At 49.3% G+C, this 22,659-nt stretch overlaps 1 protein-coding gene across 1 annotated transcript in view; it reads left to right on the forward strand.

Moving 5' to 3' along the window:
- Positions 1-21,286, forward strand: part of CDCP1 (CUB domain containing protein 1) — a 57,119-nt gene extending 35,833 nt beyond the window's left edge. Inside the window, exons 4-9 of the mRNA XM_061128833.1 lie at positions 1,226-1,594; positions 8,950-9,171; positions 10,153-10,533; positions 12,375-12,740; positions 15,041-15,128; positions 17,685-21,286. Of these exons, the coding sequence (XP_060984816.1) occupies positions 1,226-1,594; positions 8,950-9,171; positions 10,153-10,533; positions 12,375-12,740; positions 15,041-15,128; positions 17,685-18,117 (1,859 nt within the window). The 3' untranslated portion in view covers positions 18,118-21,286. The remainder of the gene's footprint in view (positions 1-1,225; positions 1,595-8,949; positions 9,172-10,152; positions 10,534-12,374; positions 12,741-15,040; positions 15,129-17,684) is intronic.
- The last annotated feature ends 1,373 nt before the right edge of the window (positions 21,287-22,659 follow it).

Consider the following 22,659-nt stretch of genomic DNA (forward strand, 5'->3'; position numbering starts at 1 on the left):
CCCACCCCCGTCTCCCCCACTAGTGGCTGAGGGTGAAACCTACAAAATCAGCCTCGCTCTCCATCATAAATGGTCTGATGGCGGCAGTTTTGTGATTCCATCTGACCCCTTAAAGCACATCCCACTCTTGTGAGCACACGGGCCGCCTGGAGTGAACCCACCCTTCTCTGGTACACAGACCAGGTGGTGACTCTTTCCTTTGTCCTCGGTATGTGAGACTTGTGTTCAAGAAATAGAACGGGACTGGCTGCACAGACCTACCGCTCCGTGACTCTGCTTCTTCTGTCTTTGTCCTGTCTTCCGTCTCTTTCCTATTTTCTAGAATCATATCGGTGGTGGTGTGCCAAAGCTGGCTCACAGCAGCTCTGAGTGCAAATTGCTAAGTGTTCTGGAATTTTGTGAGCTGGTAGTAAACAGAACAGTTACTAAAACTATATAAACTTATAACTAGATAAATTAGGAGCAAAGGTAATAAGAACTTGAAGCTCATCCCTTCTTAGTTAATGTACTGCAGTTTACTCTTCTCTATGCTCTGAGGGGGAGTATGCCGATTGGATCTGTATGGTAAAAACCCTGTGTTATGGGAGAGGCTGTCCATCACTTCCCACCTCCACGTTCATCCGTCTTCTGTTGGCAGTTTGAAAACAGTAATAGTGGGAGTCTTTACACCAAGGAAGTGGGCAGACACCACAAATTAGGGCTTTATTTTTTGCCCCTGCTGGGCTGGTTATTAAACATTTACTCATACATGCTGATGTATCCTCATTCTCACTCTCTTGTTCAGTTGCTTAGTTGTGTCCGACTCTTTGCGACCCCGTGGACTGTAGCACGCCAGGCTTCCCTATCCATCACTCCCAGAGTTTGCTCAAATTCATGTCCATCGAGTCAGTGATGCCATCCAACCATCTCATCCTCTGTCATCCCCTTCTCCTCTTGCTCTCAATCTTGCCCAGCATCTGGGTCTTTTCCAATGAAAGGTGACCAAAGTATTGGAGCTTCAGCTTCAGCATCAGTCCTCACAGTGAATCTTCAGGGTTGATTTCCTTTAAGACTGACTGGTTTGATCTCCTCTACCTTGAGTATAAACATGCCATATCCAGACCCAGTGCTCAGGATCTGAGACCTTGCCCTTCACCTCTTCTCTAACCCTGGTCCCTCCAGCCATGAATGACCAAGGCAGAGTGTAATCACCTCCTATTCTCTCGTTTGGGTTCCTCCCCCACAGGCCTGTGCATCATCGAGTCTGTGTTCGAGGGTGAGGGCTCGGCCACTCTGATGTCCGCCAACTACCCAGACGGCTTCCCAGAGGACGAGCTCATGACGTGGCAGTTCGTCATCCCCGCGCCTCTGCGGGCCAGTGTCTCCTTCCTCCAGTTCAGCGTCTCCAACTGCGTGAAGAAGGAGGAGCGGGTGGAGTACTACATCCCGGGCTCCACCACCAACCCCGAGGTGTTCAAGCTGGAGGACCAGCAGCCCGGGAACATGGCCGGGAACTTCAACCTCTCTCTGCAGGGCTGTGACCAAGATGCCCAGAATCCAGGCATCCTCCGGCTGCAGTTTCAAGTTTCCGTCCAACATCCACAGAATGGTAGCAGTAAGTGAGCCCCACCTTCCTTCCCCGCCCCCTCCTCCTTCGTTCCTTCCTGGAATCTCTGCCTGGGGTGAGGTTCCTTCCTACTTCTCGTCTGTAAGTCAGTCACACTTGGACTCCGGACCCTGTAAGACTTTCAGGAAGTGCGTTGCTAAGGCAGTGACACCAGGTCACTGGGTGAACGCGGAGCATGCCGCCATTTCAGCACGACAAGCTGAGATGATCCTGCGTTCAGGGTGCTGAGTTGTTTTTAATGAAGACATTGGAAGGTTACCTTCTAGAGCTCACATCTTGACTGACCCTCCAGTGAATCAGTGCTAGTAACACTTGAAATTGTTTGTGTATTTTTGGCTACGCGGGTCTTCACTGTTACAAGCAGGCTTTCCCTAAGTTTCAGTGAGTGGGGGTTACCCTCCATTGTGGGGCACCGGCTTCTCACAGTGAGGGCTTCTCTTGCTGGGGAGTGCAGGCTTCAGGGGCACGGGCTTCAGTAGTTGCTCATGAGTAGTGGCACCCAAGCTCTTCCTGGAAGAGGGATCGAGCCTGTGTCCCTTGCATTGGATTCTTGCAATCCATGGGAGACAGATTCTTACCTGCTTTACCTGCAGGGAAGTCCCAAGAGTTATTGTTTATTGATGACAAACCAGACGGTTCAGAGAGGTTATGACACTAGCCCAACATCACACAGCTTGCCAGGAGCAGAGCAGGCTCAGAGCCTGGAGCCTGTGCTTCTGGACCACACAGAACCCCAGGTTCTGTGACAGTGAGGTTGTGTATCATTCCACAGACATTTACTGAGATGCCGTGAACCTAGAGAAGGGCTGTCAGGGCCGAAACTACAGCAAGGCAATGTGCCCAGGGAACAGCATTGGAGGAGGCCCCAGCTCTGAGGAGCACACTTTCACAGAGCCCCGACCCTTGTATCGGTATGAGGTCAGCCCCTGACAGCAAGCACCTCCTTAATACTTGCTCCCTGGGTTCCCTTGCCTCATAGGAGGGGAGTGGCGTGGATGTTGAGAAAAAGGTACAGGATGAATTCAGAGGGGCTCTTCCAGGGGGTTGTCTGTGAGCTGGAGTCTGTGAGTTGTGACAAGTGGCCTTGAACCAGGACCTCTGTGACATGTGCTAAGGATGGATCCTGCCCACGGGCTGCTTCTCATCCTTATTTTTATCAGTATTTGAAGTAGGGAAGTAGGCAGAGAAAATGAAGTGGGAGTCTGGACTGGCAGGCCTGGTAAATATCTGCCAAGTGACCACACGGGATCCACTCCCAGATTTGCCCATCTGATGCTGTCTTGGGAGTGCCCGCTCAGCGCCCAGTTGGAGCCCGGCTCCTGGAGAAGTTTCAGTTCCATCATATCTTGACTTGAGATTCCTTCTAATTCACAAGAACCGTGTACAAGGCATTACGTTACATATACGTGTGTGTATGTCCATTGATGACCCCATTGTCACAATGTTAGCAGAATGTTGAAAACAGCCATCAGAGGAATCAGAAATGGACTGGGTTTGAGTTGTAGAAGACGGAGGGATTTGTTTACCATCTCAGTCTTGGTGAAGTGCCACTGATGAATTCTATTTCCTGTGACATCAGCTGGGTTGAAAGCTACATCTGATCAAATCATTAAGCATGCTGCTACCAGCATCGAGAAGGATACGGCTTTAGTTTTGAGGTAAATAGCGGTTAACTGCACTTTAGATGTGTTTAGCCGCATCAAGGCTTTACATCAAGCAGGGTTTGCGTTTTTCTAGACGACTGAGTGAACCTGGCCGGCAGAAGTATCTTTTTTATTTGATTTGATTATTTTTGGTTGCGCTGGGTCTTCACTGCTTTGGGTGGGCTTTTCTCTAGTTGCGGCGAGCGGGGGCTACTCTTGGTTGCAGTGCATGGGCTTCTCACTGCGGTGGCTTCTCCTGTTTTGGAGCACGGGCTCTAGGGCACGCAGGCTTCGGTAGTTGCGGCTCCTGGACCCTAGAGCACAGGCTTAGTAGTTGTGGCTCATGGATTTGGTTGCCCCGCGGCATGTGGGATCTTCCCAGACCTGGAATCACACCTGTGTTCCCTCCGTTGGCAGATGAACTCTTACCCACTGTACCATCAGAGATGTCCAGCAGAAGTATCTTTAGAGATAAAATTAGTCGAGGCTGGGTGCCCTGAGCGCTCTGAGTTTCTGGACATCTCCATCTTTGAAACCCAACGTGGACCCTAAATTTCAGGACATTGTGTAAGGCAGCCAGCTCTCTGCACTCACACATTTGTCAGGTTCTATAAATATGTCTAAAGACAGCTTGTCTTGCAGGCAGCATAGCCCGGCGGTCAAGGGCACTCACTCTGGAGTTGGCCTCCGAGAAGTTAAAATCCTGGCTCCCCTACTAACTATGTGAGCCCGGGGAAGTCACCTCACTCCTGTGTGACTCAGTCCATCTTCCAGTGGAGCTCGTAGGCCTGCCCTCGTAGGGGCGCTGTGAGATGCAATGAGGCGGCACTGCCTAGCAGGTCGTAAGCACTGTCTGAATGTTATCCTGCCGGGTGCCAGGTCAGGGACGGGAGGCAGAGTCGAATAAGACACAGCACTTGTCCTTAGAGGTTAGCCAGCAATCCAGAAGGCAGACGAGATTTGTAGGGTGCTGGTGGTCCCTTCCCAGAGGAGGTTCTTCTATTTTCTTTTCATGTCTTGTTGATTTTATTGTAATAATTGCAGTCTTTGTGCCCTGTTGGTATAACGTATGGTCACCGTGTGGGTGGCCGTTTCTCCATAGGCTCCTCTGGGGCTGCAGTGGATCGCCATAGGGGCCCAGGACCCCCGGTACACTGCAGCACTGGGATGGGCGAAGGTCTTCAGGGCTGGGTCTCTTGGTTCTGCTCCAGCCAATTCTGTCTGTTATTTTCATGCCCTCTCAGTGTCAGCTGGTGGTAACAAATGCCGTTGGTCTTGTTTCTCACTTTCTTGCACAGATGATAGACGTTTCAGAGGAAATTTTGGCTGGCATCTCTACCCACTTGGCTGTCTTCCCCACCTTGGCACTGTCTCTGCACTTGTATTGGCAGAGGGGTCCTCGTCTCCATCCTTTCCTGAGTGCTGGTGGTCAGCTATTCCCTGGCTTGTGGTTGGCTGTTCGGTGCTAGGAACTGGTTATTCCACACTTGTGGTTGTTCTGTACCCATGGTTGGCCAGTTCATATCTGTGTTAAACTCTTATGGATTGCCAGTAACTTCAGCCATGCTGAAGCCTCCCATTCTGTCCACACCGGGGTTCCTGATCTTCCTACATATACCTTCTCCTAGGCAATGAAGAGGGCCTCCCAGGTGGCACAGTGGTAAAGAATCTGCCTCCCAATGCAGGAGACCCAAGAGACGTAAGTTCGATTCCTAGGTCAGGAAGATCTCCTGGAGCAGGGCATGGCAACCCACTCCAGTACTCTTGCCTGGAGAATCCCATGGACAGTCCGTGGGGTGGCAAAAGTCGGACACAACTGAAGTGACTTAGCACACTCACATGCTAACTTAGGAACAGCCAGATGGAAGAGATGCATGGATATGTGGGAAGGAGGGCAGAACTCCCAGGCCCTCTCCCCAAATCTCCACATGTTCACCTACCCGGGAACCCCCCAGAAGCAGTTTCAGGGGCATGTAACGGGATTTAGAGCAGGGAGTGTGCCTCAGGCTTGGGGGGGATACAAAGAGGAGACTCGTGACAGAGCCTGGCCCTCCTGCCCAGGAGGCCCCAGACAAGATGTACCCCTTGTGGCCACAGGAAAAAACACAACTGTGCTGTTTATGCTGTTTCTTTTTTTTAATTTACTTTTTTTGGCTGCACCAGGCAGCATGTGGGATCTTAGTTTCCCAACTAGGGACTGAGCCTGCACCCTCTGCATTGAAAGCAGAGGGTCTTCACCATCAGCTGCCAGGGAAGTCCCTCTGCTCTTTCTCAATCTTAGAGATGAGAAAGAAGCTGGAGGTTTTGGTGGGGCGGACTTCAAGAGCCTTGACCTTGCTTTGTCCCAGCAGAAGGAAGCAAGTGCCCAGACCACCACGCCAGGAGCCCCATGCGAGTGGTTTGCGCTCATCACACACCATGTCCCGATCATCCATCTGATCATCCATCTGATCATCCATCTGTCCATGTCTGGGTCCTGCTAAACTCCCCATCGGGCATCTTGTCTTATTCCTCTATCTTCCTACTCTCAGCAGTTTCCAGCACATTCCAGGCCCTCCAAAAACTCTGTTGCACTACTTTCAAGAGGCCGCCTCTTGTCCAAAGTGGTTCAAGACCCAGATGCATGCTCCAAAGGCACCACCCCTCAGAAGGGGCAAGGGTGGCGTCCAGTGGTGGCAGCAGGAGCCTGGCTGCGGGGAAGCTGGACGAGGGCAAGAGCATAGAAAAGGAGCAGAGGCAGAGCTGGGAGACCTTCTCAGGCCACACAGGGCGGCCTGAGTCATAGGGTGGCCATAGTCACAGCCACCTTGCAAAGGCAGAGCCTCGGCAAGGGCAGAGGCAGCTGTCAGAGGCCCCCAGACCCTTACCATCCGTCCATCCAGTAGGACCTGACTACAGTGGGCTCAGACTGCCAAAATAAAAACCCAGCTTATGAGTTTGGACAGTAGGCAGCACTACATTGAACCTGACTGTCCCCTCAAAGCCCTTCTCTCAACCTCTCTACTTTGCTGAAAATATGAACTAGGCTCACACTAGACCCAGACAGCTCCTGCAGAGATTATCTTTCCATGACTTGACCACAAGCATCCTGTGTGTTAAGATGAGTAATGTACAAGCTGCCCCGGACTTAAGGAATGACTGATCTAGCCAGTTGTGACCAGATGTGTGAGCACAGATAGCCTATATTGCCCCAAACCTGCAGCTTAACCATGTCTGAGATTGCCAGAGAGCTTGATTCACATTTATCTCCCCCAATCACTAGCTCAATGGACATGAGTTTGAACAAACTCTGGGAGATAGTGAAGGACAGGTGAGCCTGGCAGGCTACAGTCCATGGGGTCGCAAAGAGTTGGACACGACTGAGCAACTAACATTTTCTACCTTCTGGAAGCTACATTGACTTGCTCTGAAAATACCAACAGACTAAGTGTATCTTCAAGCCCTGTGGGTTTCCAAGTTATCACGATTCAAATAAGGTAAATGGACATGAGTTTCCAGCATTGTATATCACATACTTCCAGTGACTCATCTGGGTAAACGCTGGTTGCAGAAGCAGTTACACTGCTGCTTTTTCAGCTTTCATATCCACCAGAAGCCACCTGGAGCTCTTAACTAAATGTTGGCTTTGCTTTTATTTTTTATTGGGTAACTCCTGCTCTAAAAATTCAAGCATCACAGACAAAGCTAGAATCCGCCTGACTATCTGTATTGTCCCTACTGCCAAGACCGCCTTCCAGGGTAGCCACAATCATGTGTGTGCTTAGTCACTCACTCATGTCCAACTCTTTGTGGCCCCATGGAGTGTAGCCCGCCAGACTCCTCTGTCCATGGGATTCTCCAGGCGAGAATACTGCTGTGGGTTGCCATGTCCTCCTCCAGGGGATCGTCCCAACCCAGGGATGGAACCCAGGTCTCCCGCATTGCAGGCGGATTCTTTACCATCTGAGCCACCAGGGAAGCCCATAACCACAATTATGAATTTGTTATATTTCTCTCCAAATGTTTTTCTTTTCATTTAAAAAGAAATGTATATAAGTATGTATATGTAGAAACAGCTATTTCATTTTACATAGAGACTTTACAATCAAATAATGTCAGTTTAAATATGGTTCTACAGCTTGCTGTTTTGCCTCATACTATATCTTTTTAACTGCTGTGTGATATTCCACTGATGAGTTTCCTGGTCTGTTTAACCATTCCAGTATTATTCCGCTGACTATCACTGGTATACAAATGTGGACATAAAGGCTAGCTCTTCCAACTCGGGCAGGACTTGCCCGAACCAAACTTCATTTCAAATGGCAACCCTCCCCCGCCTCAAAAAAACCCCACATAGGCACACCTTCCCCCCACCAATTATCTTTCTCCATATCACTAATCATCTAATATGACTCATGATTTTCTTTTTTTGTCTGATTTGACCGCTACACATTAGAATATTAGCTCCATGAGGGCAGAGATTTTTTTTGTATGTTTTGTTCATTATCCCAATGTCTACAACAGTGCCTGGCATACCGTAGCAACCCAATAAAGATTTGTTAAATATGGTTGAAAAAAAAAATGTGGGCATATATCCCCATGTTACACTGCTGGATTTATAGGGCTGAAGAGTTTTTTTTTTAATATACTATACTTTTTTCGTGGCTGCGCCACATGGTCTTAACTGCAGTATGTGGGATCTTTGCTGACATGTGCAGAATCTTTTGTTATAGCAAGTGGGATCTAGTTCCCTGACCAGGGATTGAACCTGGGCCCCCTGCATTAGGAGCCTGAAGTCTTAACCACTGGACCACCAGGAAAGTCCCACTATATTTTATTTTAATTTGCTTTTCTCTAATTACAGGCAGTATTATAAGTGATACTAAGAACCCTTCACATTTTGGATATTTGGACATTTATATTTCCTGTACTGCGAATTGCTCAATCATTCTGTTACAAATATTTTCTCCTAGTGTGTGCCTTGTCCTTCAAACGTTATTTATGGTACCTAAGCCAGATAGACATTTTAATCTTTTTTTTTTTTTTTTTTGCTTTTATAATTTGTGTTTATTCCACATTTAAAAAGATAATCTCTTTGTTTTTATTTTGGTGACTGCTCTGAGGCACCAGCGTAACATTACTCTTTCACTCATGGGAAACACCATTCTCTTGGCCTAGCCCATGAAGTAGTTCATCTTTTTGTCGTTTATTTGAAATGTAGCATTTATTAGAGACTAAATTATATCTGTGATTCTATCCTGTCTATGAATCCTCTCTCCCTGTACTAATACCAACAGTTGTTAATTACTGTTCATAGTAGGAGAATATTAAATAGGTGATGCTACATCTCACTTGGTTGACTAAGATTTAATGAATATTTTAAAAGATTAGTGAGTATGAAAACTGTATAGTAAAGTAGGTATATCTGTACAAAATAATAAAGTAAAAGCTGAGTATAAAATTTTATATACACTGTAATATGCATGTAGATGAACAAGGACTAAAATGAATTTGAAGAAATGAAGTACTTCCATGAGAGTGGTAGAAATGCAGTCCACTCATTTTCTTTTTAAATTTTGTTTCAAGCTGTTATAATGTTATCTTACTAATAAACAAACTTCCCAGCATTCTCCAGCCACGAGAGGTTCTGTGCTCATTTTTGCCTTCACACAGGGATGGTCCTGACCATTCTTCACGCCTGTTTTGTACTTGTGGTTCCAGATAAAACCTACGTGGTTGACTTGAGTAAGGAGCGAACCATGTCTCTGTCCATCGAGCCACGGCCCAGCAAACTGAAACGCGAGTTTGTCCCCGGCTGCTTCGTGTGTCTGAACTCTCGGACCTGCAGCACCAACCTCACCCTGACAGCTGGCTCCAAACACAGTATCTCCTTCCTTTGTGATGATCTGACACGCCTGTGGATCAACGCCGAGAAAACCATAAGTATGATCCTGCCCTGTCTCAGTGGGGTCCGCTGGGTGGGTTGTAAATGAGCTGATCACCAGCAGGGCAGGGTGAGCAAGGGTAACCAGGAAGCACAGAGTGAGGTAGAGACACACCTCCTTTTAGGACCAGCGGCCTCAGTGCGGACAGGCTTCCTTCAGAAGCAGGTAGCATCCCCCATGTCCATGCTCACGTCTCCTCTGCCCAGCCTCCAGTCTCCCTCTTTTGAAGTCCTTGTAGCCTTCCCTAACCTCCCCCATCTGCACGCCCCCTGCTTCCACTCCAAATGCCCGCTTTTCTTCTCTTGCATAAGAGCAAGTCTTGAGGTCGAAAACTTTGGCTTCTCCCATTTTTTTAAACCCCTTTAGTTACTAGCCGTGCCAGACGTGTGCTCATCACATAAGAAATGTTCCATCAGTGGAGAGCAGCAAAACCTAGAGGCACCTCCCTCCTGGGCAACCATCATCTCTCACATGGATGCTCTTAGGGTCTCCACCGAGGCATTAGCTGGGGCCAGGAGAGGTGAAGCAGCTAGCCCAAGGCCTGATAGGAAGCAGCAGAGCTGAAACGCCAGCTGAGATCGCCCCAGCTCCACTCTCTAGAGCTCTAGTCACTGAGCAGAACTGCTTCCCCACTGGCAGGGACGCTAGGCAGCAGGGCTGGGTGGAGGGGAAAAATCTATACTCGGCCCACGTGGCACTTAGCATCTAAGATACAGGTTGTCTGAGAGATGAGAACTGGAGCAAACAAGAAGAGACATTTTCAACCTTGGCTCCTCCCCAGAAGGTGGTCTGCCAGTTTGGTGCAGAGTAAGAAAACGCGAGCAGGAGGTGAGCTAGGAAAGGAGCACCAGGGAGGCAGGAATGAAGGAAGAGGAGAGACCAAAGGGAAAAGCGAGAAAACGTCAGGCTAACTTGAGAGCTGGAGAGGATGCGCTTCCGGTCTCCTCCCAGCCGAGTACCACCTGCCCCTCTTCCGCAGGCTGCTTGGACCACCGGTACTGCCGCAGGACGAGCTACTCGCTCCAGCTGCCACAGTCCATCCTCCAGCTGCCCCTGCAGCTGCACGACTTCACCTGGAAGCTGCTGGTGCCCAAGGACAGGCTCAGCCTGGCGCTGGTGCCGGCCCAGAAGCTGCAGCAGCACACGCACGAGAGAGTCTGCAACACCAGCTTCAGCTACCTGGTGGCCAGCGCCGTGCCGGGCCAGGACCTTTACTTCGGCTCCTTCTGCTCCGGAGGGTCCATCGAGCAGATCCAGGTGAAGGAGAACATCTCGGTGACCCTCCGCACCTTTGCCCCCAACTTCCAACAAGAGAGCTCTAAGCAGGACCTGACTGTGTCCTTTATCCCCCACTTCAAAGGTAAGGGCGTCTTTCACTCTCTCCCCCTCTCCATGCCCCGTAGCCTTTCTTGTTGGAGAACTCACTTTGCTTTTGTGATCGACTTAATTGTCGATTTGAAGAGAAAGGGGTACCTGAGTGGGCTGTTCCTCTCGCAAGGTGAGGAATCCTAATCCTGACTTTACCATTAGGCTAGTGAGGACAATTCCAGGAGTTAGAAATAAGTCTCTGACATCACTTTCTGACAGTAGGAGGTGATGGTTGGTAGGCAGCAGAACAAATAATCAGGTCTCGAGCCTTTTTTGGAAGCAGGCAGGGCATAAATGAGAACTAACCATAGTCTCAAGTCCTGGATTCTTGAGGTGGTAACATAAAAATCCTTATGCAGACATTTTTATGATTCTGCTTTGACAGTTCAGAATGTGGTTCAGAGGACACAGAGGAAGGAATATGGGGAGAGAGATGAATCTTTGGAGCATTCTCTTGCATGGGGAAGCAGAGCCCTCCTGGGAGGCCAGTGCATGATCTTCTCAGGCAGTAAATGAGGTTTAAATCAGTCACAATGGGTGAACTCTATATGGCTGATTTTGAAATTCACAGTCTCCGTTACAAAGTTTTCAGTTCAGTTTTGTATTGACCGAGAGTTTAATTCAAGGTTTACTCCATAGTTTTGTTCTCAGAGCCATGAGTGGGAGGGAGATGAATCTTTGGCCGGTGAGATTAAGGTCAGTCCAGGCTGCCTGGCATCTTCTAGGTTTCCAGACAAACTCCTTCTGGAGAGTCTTTGAAAATAAGACACACCTTCCTCAGTGTGGAGGGTTGGGGTTTTATCTCCCCTGAAGGTAAGGAGTGAACTAGAGACCCTTTCAGCTTTGCCATTCTAGAATTCCTCCCAGAACCTGAAGTTTTCTAAATCTCCAAAACAGAAATCAGTATATACCAGTCCCACCCTGGTGCAGAGCATTAGATGAATGTTAGCTCCGCTGAGGGCATATTTATTTCTTTCTTTCTATTTTTAACTTTTCTGGCTGTGGCATGTGGCATGTGGGATTTTAGTTCCCCAAGCAGGAATCAAACCTTCGTCCCTTGCATTGCAAGGCAATTCTCTTATTCGACCACCAGGGAAATCCTGAGGGCATTTCTGAAAAGAACCTGAGATAACCACCAGTTTGGCAAACTGGCCTGTTTTGTGTTTGGTTGGTTTTGGTTTTTTCAAAAGGCCTGAGAACCTACTTGGAGACTATTCTTTTGCTGACCGATATGGTAGCCACAGGCCACGTGTGGCAGTTTACATTTAAATTAATAGTAAATGAAATTAAAAATTCAGTTCCTCAGTCACACCAAGTACCTTCCAAGTCTTGCAGCAGACACCTGTGGCTGTGACCACTCTCCTGGCCAGTGCTGATCCAAAGCCTCTCCGTTGTGGCGGGATGCTCTGTGGTCTGGACACTGTAACATCATCTCCTCCACCTTCCTGTTCTCTCCATCTTTTTAAAAAATAATTTATTTTATCTATTTCTGGTTGCACCAGGTCTTCGTTGCTGCCTGCGGGCTTTCTCTAGTTGCGGCGAGCAGGGGCTACTCTTTGTCGCAGTGCTCGGGCTTCTCATTGTGGTGGCTTCTCTAGTTGCGGAGCACAGGCTTTAGGAGCTCGGGCTTCAGTAGTTGCAGCGCATGGGTTCAGCAGTGTGGAGCTTAGTCGCTCTGAGACATGTGGAATCTTCCCGGACCAGGGATAGAACCCGTGTCCCCTGCTTTGGCAGGCAGATTCTTATCCACTGTAGCACCAAGGAAGTCCTGCGTTCTGTCCATCGTGATTGAGTGGAACAACATCTGAGTGGATTCTCTTCCTTTTCCTGCAGAAGAAAGTGTCTTCACAGTGACCTCAGACACGAAAAACAAGGTCTACCTGCGGACCCCTAACTGGGACCGGGGCCTGCCGTCCCTCGCCTCGGTGTCCTGGAACATCAGCGTTCCCCGCAACCAGGTGGCTTGCCTGACCTTCCTCAAAGAGCGAACGGGAGTGGTCTGTCAGACCGGGCGTGCATTCATGATCATCCAAGAGCAGCGGGCCCACGCCGAGGAGATCTTCAGCCTGGAGGAGGAGGTGCTGCCCAAGCCAAGCTTCCGCTATCACAGCTTCTGGGTCAACATCTCCAACTGCAGCCCCATGAGCGGGAAGCAGCTAGATCTGCTGTTCTGGGTCTCACTTTCCCCGAGGACCACGGGTAAGGTCTTTTGCGGGGGCAGGGGAGGGTGGACAGTAAATGGGTGGCTCAAGAGTCAGGAGCAAGCCTGGAAGGCAAGTCAGAAAGCACGGATTTGAGCCCTGGCTGTCCATCTATCAGTTAGCTATTGAATCAGTAATGCTGCATAACAAACCGCTCCAGAACACAGTGGTTTAAAAACAGCCGTTTGTAATGGCTCACATGTTGGCTGGCCATATCTGGTCTGAGCCGGGCTTGTCTGATTCATTCACCCAAGCACCTGAGGGCAGCTGCCGGTGAGCTAGAGAACTTTATCAGTCTTGACCAAACACTCTCACATTCTGGGGCCCAGACAAGATCAGCAGGGCCAACTGGGATTCCTGGGCTCTCCTCCGCGTGGTCTCTTACCCTCCAACCCGGCCCCTTCTCATGGCAAAGCCAGAGAGATCCAAGACAGGCTGGGGGGAGCATGCTAGGTTGCCTGACGCTTAGATTAGAAACTCATACCCCATCCCTGTGACAGCATTGGTTTGGTCAACCCAGATTCAAGGGGTGGACAGGTGGACTCCACCTCTCGGTGGGAGGAGCTGCAGAATCACAGTAAAGGACATGGTTCGGGGAGGGGGGCAGAAATAGGGCATTTTTTGTAGTCAATCTACTACTAATCTCTTTCTGACATAGAGAAAGTCTCTTTTCCCCCTCTGACCTTCCTCATCTTCCTTCTGTAGAGAATAGATGACTGTAACTACCCTGTAAAATTTTCACTAGGCCTTCAGAGTTGGTGATTCAAATGTGAGGACCTGGAAAGTGGGACACAGATACATGACACTGGCACTTTTTATCTAGTCCGGTGAAACGTCAGAATCCTTGAATGCCCTCGGTCGTGACTCAGAGCCACGATGAGGATTTTAATGCTTTTATGCCCAGAGTGGCAGCATCCACTGGAGAGTTTCAGGTAATCTGTGCTGGGGCCATGTTTGTGCTTTATTCCAAGATAGTCACAGAGCATCACAGAGTGTTGGAACCATGGAGATTTGTTCCCTGACCCCTTACCTTTTTGATGGTCAGATAGATTGTGTATCCACCCAGGTGGATAGATGGTGACCACCCAGGCCACACAGGTGGTCAGCAGCAAGAGAACTGATAGGGACCGGAAACCACACGTGAAAAGCTCTCCCACACTCTCAGATTAGCGCCTGGGTTTTTTCTTCTCTTCCATTCATTTTCTGTCATTTATTTCCAGTCCTCTTTTTCTCTCAGTCTCACCTTTCGTTTTCTTGTTGAGCAAGCCAGAAAGTCTTAAATCCCAGTTTGGTGCGGGGCTCTCTCTCTGACTTCTCTTCTTTTTCCTTTGTACAACTGTAGGAGAAGGACAGCACACATGAAACAACTCTCTCCTAACTCCTTCACCTCTGACTTTTGACTCCCTGCTTTCTTCTACACTCTTCTCTCCTCCAACTTGGGCAGTGAAAATTGGGGGAGCACAGCTGGGATAGGCCAGAAGTAGCCTTTGGAGTAGATCTGGTAGGTCCTGCAGTCCACTGCGTAACTACCCCAAGATTTAATGGCTTCGATAGTCACCATTTTTTTATGCCCACACTCCATGGGTCAGGAGGACTTCCCAGATGGCACTACTGGTAAAGAATCCACCTGCCAATGCAGGAGAAGTAAGAGACGCAGGTTCCATCTCTGGGTCTGGAAGATCCCCCAGAGGAGGGCATAGCAACCCACTCCAGTGTTCTTGCCTGGGAAATCCCATGGACAGAGGAGCCTGGCGGGCTACAGTCCATAAGGTCACAAAGAGTCAGACATGACTGAAGTGACTCAGCATGCATGCATGCAGGCATGGGTCAGGAATTCAGACAGGGTAGAGCAGGTGGCTCATCTCTGCTCTAAGATATTGGGATGCCTTGAACAGCTGCAGGGGGTGGGCTGGGATGGTTCACCTTTGTTCACTTTCACGTCTGGGACCCTTGGGTTGTGTTTTTTTTTTTCCCCTTCTGGAGTCTCAACATGGCCGCTTGAGCTTCCTCACAGCATGGTGGTCTCAGCATAGTCAGACTTCTTACATGGTAGCTGGATTTTCCTCAGGAAACACAAAAAGTTTCCACATTTCTAAAAGGTTAGGCACACACCAGCTTTCCTCATATTCAAGAGGAAAGGAAGCAGACTTCCCTGAATGTGAAAGGAGCAGCAGGGGCTTGTGGGGAGGGAAGGAATGGATGGCGGCCATCTTTGAAGACAGTCTGCTGAAGTTCATCACCAGGCTAAACTAACCCCACACGTCTCCTCATCTCTCTCCCTTGTGTCTCTGCTCACAGACCTGACTGTCATCGTCCTCGCGGTGGTGGGAGGTGGTGCCTTACTGCTGTTTGCCCTCGGATTCATCATATGCTTCGTGAAAAAGAAGTAGGTGGAATTTCTCAAACTCATCTCCTGAGCTGACACCTCCTTACATCACACAAACCAGAGCTGCCATTAATTATTGACTTTTTTCCCTTGCTTTCCATTGTCCCCCCCAAAGATCAATCTTAAATGCTATATGCTATTGCTGGGGGGGAATTCCCTGGAAGTCCAGCAGTTAGGACTCCAAACTTTCCCTACCTCGGGCACAGGTTTGATCCCTGGTCAGGGAACTAAGATACCACAAGCTGTCTGGCATGGCCAAAAAGAAAAGGAAAATAAACAATAGTGCCAGATGTGAATTATTTGGGGGCGGTGGGGTGCAGAAATCCCCTACCTAGCAAGAAAAAGAAAAGAAAACACACATGTGGTGACATTTTAGCCTGCAGTTTTTAGGCAGCTGCCTCAGCACAAGCTCCCTGTGAATCATGGGGGTGATGTTGGCAGAAAAAGCTCACGTAAGCCCCGCCAGACCAGGCCTGTGAGCCCACTCACCCGTCACCTTGAGGCACACATGCACGCTGCCCAGCTTGTTCTCCTCCAGTTTCTTAAACAAACTGTTTTATGCTTGTTTGTTGGCCTCTAGATGAGCACCAGAAAGCCAGCCCTGTGGGTGAGAGGAAGGAAGAACCAGTTAACTGACTCAGTCTCACCTTCCACCCCCTCGGGATGACAGCTTTGTTTTATGAGAGGACAGGGTTGACCTTTTTAGAGGTTGACCTTAGTCCACGCTGCTACCAGATTTCATCACTTCTGCTCATATTTCTGATTAAAGCCCTGGGTGGCGGGGGGCTGCATCTATTTTCCTTAGCAAAAATCTAAAAACAATTTTTTATTCACTGGGGCCACAAGCAAACAGTTGAAATTCCTGATCATCAGTGAGACTGTCTAGAAATGTGTCTGCTGATGAGGACGGGCCGGCACGTCCAGGGGGAGATGTCTCCTTGGTGAAATGGGATTGCACACGTCTTGCAGGAGGGGAAAGGACTTCTTTTAATGACACGTCATCATATGGTTTCTCTCAGGAAACTTTCCTGTCTGGGGTGCATGGTATGTTCAGCCTAGATGGGAAAGCATGTCATTAATACTGAGAGCATTCCCTGCTCAGGAGGGAATTGGGTGGGGAGGGGAGGGACCCGCACTTGCCTCCATCCCTAAAGTGCCCCAGTCCCGGCCTGAGAATCGCCAGCTCCCTCCTTGCTGTGGGGGAGGCTACTGGCTGGCAGACTTATATAAGGCTCCTTCATCCCCAAGTTAGGGTGGGAGGGAACATGGGTTCTGTAAGGGAGAAGACAGGCAGACAGTGCCATTGAACTTGCTCCTTAAGCATGTATTTCCTGGGACTTCCCTGGTGGTACAGTGCTTAAGAGTCCATGCTCCCAATGCAGGGGCCCCGGGTTCGATCCCTAGTCAGGGACCTAGATCCCGCATGCCACAGTTAAAGATTCCGTGTGCTGCAATGAAGACCTGGCACAGCCAAGTAAAATTTTTTTGTTTTTTAAAGCACGTATTTCCTGAGGGTCTTCTGGGCCTTAGGAACCAAATGAGGTGTTGGGGATACACAGGAGACAGGAGAGCTTAGTGGGGACAAGAATGGCATGTGGGAGCACATGGGAGGAGCATCATTACAGGACTTCAGGCTGGAGCCCTGGCAGCCTGTCATCCTGGCCGGGGAACCTAGCGTTACAAGCTACATGCACTGGATTTATTTTTATCTCAGAAAAGTCCGGGTTCATAGTGAACCGCCAGCCAGCGAACTGTGTTATGTGGTCCCTTATGCTGATTGAGCTGATGTCCTCCATTTGAATCTCTGATTGGCTAAAAAGTCAGCCTACCCTGCTTTTCACTGGTGGAGATGGAGAGCGAGGCTTTGTTTTCGAGGCAGGGAGTGCTAATGCCCGTCCATGTCCAAGTGCCAAAGAATGTTACAAACCAAGCATCTCTGGTGTTGGGGAAGGAAGTCGGGCACCCTGGGCTGACTTTTGTCTTATTTCTTGCTCTTTGCTCTGTTGGAGGTTACTGCTGAGAGACTGGCTCCCTCTGCTCCTTCTGAGTCCAAACTGTCCCGAACTCCAACTAAAAGCTAAAATGCAGCCTTCCATCCTGAGTCTCGTGTGCTGTCATTTAGAATCGAGATGAACGTAGCTTGTAACTGTGCAAAAGTGAGCTGAAGTGTTAGCTTCAGGAAAGAATTCAAAGTCGTGGGAGGCTGGCCTAGTCACGCCCATTTCTGCTAGGAAAGGGTATTATCAGACCCTCCAACTTTGGACTCCATGCAGGTAATCAAAGCAAATTGAGGCACAGATGGTGTGGACAGTGCCCTCTCCACACCACTCTCTGCTCCTTAAGTTTCCACCTTAAAAACTGGAGACAGAGCTGGTCCCCCCTAAATGTTCTCTGAGGACAGCAGTTTCCATTTCAAATGCTAAAGCCACCTGGGACTCGGGGAGACCTGGGTATAATAGACCCTGAAGGATCTATTATACGTTCCAATAGAGACATACAGTTGATGGGCCTCTAAGGTCACATTCTTCCTGACTTCTGTCTCTTTCCCTCCCTCAGTAAGAAAAAGAAGATCACCAAGGGCCCGGCCGTAGGCATCTACAACGGGAACGTCAACACCCAGATGCCGATGCAGCCGAAGAAGTTTCAGAAACGGCGCAAGGACAATGACTCGCACGTGTATGCTGTCATCGATGACACCATGGTATACGGGCATCTGCTGCAGGATGCCAGCGGGTCCTTCCTCCAGGCAGAGGTGGACACCTACCGGCCCTTCCAGGGGCCCACGGGGGACTTCCCTCCCTCCCCACCCCCCACAAACTCCAGGGCCCCGACCGTCAAGCTGGCCACAGATGAACCGCCCCCTGGCTCCCCTCCTGAGTCTGACAGCGAACCGTACACCTTCTCCCACCCCAAAGACGGGAAGGTCAGCAACGGGAGCACAGACACTCCTTTGCTGGACGCCCACGAGCCCACGGAGCCCGGGGAATAACAGGGACCCACCCAAAGACTTGGCATACAGCAGGGCACTGAGATGCCCTTTAGGGTTCCCACCCAGATATCCTGAAGACAAGGAATTGTGTGGAAGGACAAGAGGAGGTTTTCCTGAATGCCACCAACTTCTGATTTCCACATGGACTCACTCCTCCGCTGAGACAGTGAAAATGATGATTTGTGATCTGGATGCTGTCATCTCCGGGCATGTCCTTCTAAACTCAGGTTGGGTTGTAACCAGCCCATAATGAGAGGGAAGTGGCTGAATCACCCAGGACAGGGCTGCAGCAAGCCCCACATTTGGGTTTAGACCTCTTCAGGTTGACAGTGTCGATCCCTAGGAGCCCACTGAGGTCCCTGCTCTCACTGGGAACCCCTGGATGAAAATGTCAGTGTGCTTTTTAAACTATCATTATTTATTGGGTGGTCCCAGGTATTTAAGAAGTCAAATGGATTGCCATGCAGCTCTTCTCACCTGACACAGTGGCAGCTCACGCTCACTGGTTAGATGGCTGGGTTTTGACTTCTGCCCGCCACTAGATAAACATGTGCCTGTCCTCTGGGAGGTGGGAATAATTTGCAGTCTGTACAGCTGGAAAACAATGTGTGTGTGTTTGAGGGCAATGACGCACGTCTTTGATGAGAGACTTGCTGGTTGTCTTGTTCTGCGTGTGGTTCTCTTGCTGCAAAAATCTGTCTTGAGTCCCATTGTCCTTGGATCTAGGAATAAGACAAATGTCCTCGAATTACAGTGTGTGGCTCCACCCAGCTGCAGCAACACTTTAACATTTAAACAGAAATATAGAGAGTATTTTCATCCTCTAGAAACATTGAAAGAGGATTTCGGTGGTGGCTCAGTGGTGGGAAGTCTGTCTGCCAGTGCACGAGACACAGGTTCGATCGCTGATCTGTGAAGATCCCACATGCCTTGGGTCCACTGAGCCCATGCACCACTATTGAGCCAGCTGTCTAGAGCCTGGGAGACGCAACTACTGCACGCTACAGCAACAAGAGAAGCCCGAGCACCGCAACAAAGACCCAGCACAGCCAAAAAGATAAAAGTAAATAAAATTATATACTAGAAAAATAACATCGAAAGGTACAGGAGTGGCCACTTGTATAAGTTCCTAAGGCTACTGCAACACATTACTGCACGCATGGTGGCTTCAAACAACACAAGTTTCCTGTCTGATGGTTCTGGAGATCAGAAATGCAAAACGGGTTTCCCTGAGCTAAAATCCACATGTCAGCAGAGCTATGCTCCTTTTGGAGGCTCCAGGGGCGAATCCGTGCCTTTTCCAGCTTATAGAGGCCTCTCAACATTCGTTGCCTCCGATCGTGGCATTGTGACACTGCTGTTGCTCAGTTGCTCAGTCACGTCTGACTCTTCACGACCCAATGGACTGCAGCACACCAGGCTCCTCTGGCCTCCCCTATCTCCCACAGTTTGCATCCCTCTTCTAGCAACAAGGACCTTTCACTTACAAACCTCACCCAGGTAATCCAGGGTCATCTCCCCGTCACAGGATCTTTAATTATACTGAAGATCCCCTTTGCCCTGTAAGGTAACAACATATCCACAGGTTCCAGGGATTAGCACATGGATCTTTCTCCTGCCTACCACACTTTACCCGCCCCAGGAGAGACTACAGAATGGTCCAGCCTACAGATGTGTTTTGTTTAGACTGCAGCATCTTTTTAAAGAATTACTCACCAACATTTGAAATGATAAAATGTTTACATAACAAATCTGGATCAGAAGATCTGCCCATGCTGGGACTTGCATGCTCATCAAAAAACAGCCAGCTGGAGTTGAAGCAGAGCTCCTCTGTAGAGGGGACACCCGGTTCACCCATTCACTGCAGGCCACACCTCTCCCTGTTGCCTCCCCACACAGAGGCTGAGGGTCTGTTGCTGTGGGCGCGTGCCCTTCAGGGTTGCCTCTCTCATGATGAAATGGAAAGTTCGGGACCCACACCTCAAGTGACATAAAAAAAAACAAGTCTTGAGGTTGATGTGTGCTTCAGGAAAGTTGTTTTTTTACACCCAGCCCACATCCTTCATTTACACTAATTACCAACCCAGCTCCTGCAGGCGTTTGCCTTCGTGGCCCCTGCTCTCATCCAGGAGGAAAAGGATTGTGTTGTGGCTTGTCAGCACAGTCCTGAGGTCAATATTTCTGTGGCAAAACCTCCTTTAAAAAATAGACGCGGGTTGTCGAATTCAGTGACTTCACCTTGGAAATGCACTGCCTGGACTTGTCCCCTTGCTACTTTGCCTCCATGAAAAGTTTTACAATCATCTAAATGCTGCGAGGTCCAAGGTCTCTTGAATTCTTTCCAGAAAGAGGAGTATTATTATTATTATTATTATTGTGCCTTTGGTGCTGCCTGTGACACCTTTACTCTGAAAGGCTGGCTCTGCCAGGCTCATTGTCTTGGCCTGAGATGCTGGCAAAGACCCTCCAGGAAGGACCAGAGGAGGTCTGTGGCTCCTTTCCTTCCAGTGAAATTGTATCACTATTTAAAATCATCGTTGGAGCCCTGCTCCTCCATTCTCTGCCTTCTCCGACCTCTTGGCCTCTTCTGGGGGTCACTCAGAATTCCGCCCCAGAGCATAGGTGTCATCACACACGTCATCTTTACTTGCAGGGGCCCCATGTAGCCATTTCCTTTTAACCGAGAGCTCAAAACTCCAGGCCACATTACTATCTTCCGGAGACCTCAAGTTGATCTAAAGTTCTCCAAAAACATGCCTCCTTGAAGGGGTCGGACCAATGTACCTCTGGCTCTTCCCTTTAAAGCTCAGGCTCCATTTCTGTAACGTATTTCAGGGTCACTGAAAACCAAACACATTTGTTGAAGCCTAGCTGGTGCCAGCAGAGTGCCCTCCATGCCGCATCTGCCCTCACACCCATCCTCTGACGAAGCCTGGCTCAGGCAGGACTGATGAATGCTGCAGCCATTTTGCAAGATTGGGGGTGTCTCAAGGAAGAGCCAAGGGGGAAAAGCAGAAGTCTATGTGACATAACCTTGGTGAAGGTTAGGACAGATTTGTTTGGATCTGCAATGCTTAACTCAAAATAATTTATTTGTTGTAGATACTTTTTAGGCAGCATTTTGTTCATTTCCTATACTTTTTTAAATAAACAAATACACAGAAAAAAAGAGGTATCAGGTTGTTTAAATGCTTTGGCAGCTTGTCCCCTGGTTCAGCTGAAGCTCTCATTGCCCAGTTGTTGACTGAGACAGGTTCAACAGGAGCTCAACGCATTCCATCTTCTCTATGTGTTTATGTTCCAGCAGGTCAGGCTTTGAGCTGCCAGTGGGTGACTCAGAGGCCAGAGTTTGTTCTGTTCCGTGCTTGTTGAGGCAGCCTGAGTCCCCTCTGTGTGACCCTCCTAATACCTGTTCCCTGTCGAGGCCACCTTGGCCACTGAGTGCTCAGTGGCTCAGCAGTAAAGAATCCACCTGCAATGCAGGAGACTCGGGTTCCATCCCTGGGTCACGAAGGTCCTCTGGAGGAGGAAATGGCAACCCACTCCAGTATTCTTGCCTGGAAAATCCCATGGACAGAGGAGCCTGGCGGGCTACAGTCCATGGGGTCACAAAGAGTCAGACGCACCTGAGCACGCATGAAAACGTATGCACACTGCTCTAAGCCCAGGGCAGGTCACCAGCCAACAAAACAGAAGCAAAGGAGAGTGGTGGGAGAGGGAACCTCCAGGTGGGGCCCCCCGTGCTCTTGGACAGGAGACCCAAGTGCACAAGGGAGATGAAGTACGGCTGTGTAACAAACCATTCCAGGCCTTAATGACTTAAGAACAATCATGTATTCTGCCACAATCCTAAGTTGAGCAGGACTCAGCAGGGACGGCTTCTCTGTGCTCCGTGTGGGGCCTCTGCGGGGCGACTCAACTAGAATCCACTTTCAAGATGGTGCATCACACAGCCGACAAGTTAGTGCTGGCTACCAGCTAGGAGCTTTGATTCCTCATCACGCGGACTGCTCACTCCACAGGGCTTTCTGGACTTCACAGCCTAGAGGCTGAGTTCCCAGGGCAAGTGCCCCCAGAATCAGGCCAGTATCTCGAGTCCTGGGCCTGGAACCTGGCCCAGTGTCACATCCATTCTAGCCTATGGGTACATCAGTCTCAGAGCCGCAGATTTAAGAGGATGCAAACACAGCATCACAAAAGAACATTAAATTTGTAGAGAGGTGACAAGACAAAGGAGAAGTACTCTGAGCTTCCAGGAGTGGCAAATTGTGGAAAGGTAAGAATATGGGGGAAACAAATGGAAAATACAGGTTTTAGCAGTGTGTTGTGTTGTCTCTGGTGTTGTCTCCGGGCTAAGAGTCTAGAGTTGTCTCTGGTGATTAAGAATCGTCCTGTCCTTCCTGGTAGAGAGGAGGAGGACAGACAGCTTTTCTTGTGTCTGTTCCTTCTTAATTGCCTTCAATTCAAAATAATCCTCATGCCAGGCTGGCATATTTTGGGGCGGAATACTCTGTTTCCCATTTGAAACTTAAGTTTCGTATA

This window comes from Dama dama, chromosome 24 (genome assembly GCF_033118175.1).
Source record: "Dama dama isolate Ldn47 chromosome 24, ASM3311817v1, whole genome shotgun sequence".
Taxonomy (NCBI): Eukaryota; Metazoa; Chordata; class Mammalia; order Artiodactyla; family Cervidae; genus Dama; species Dama dama.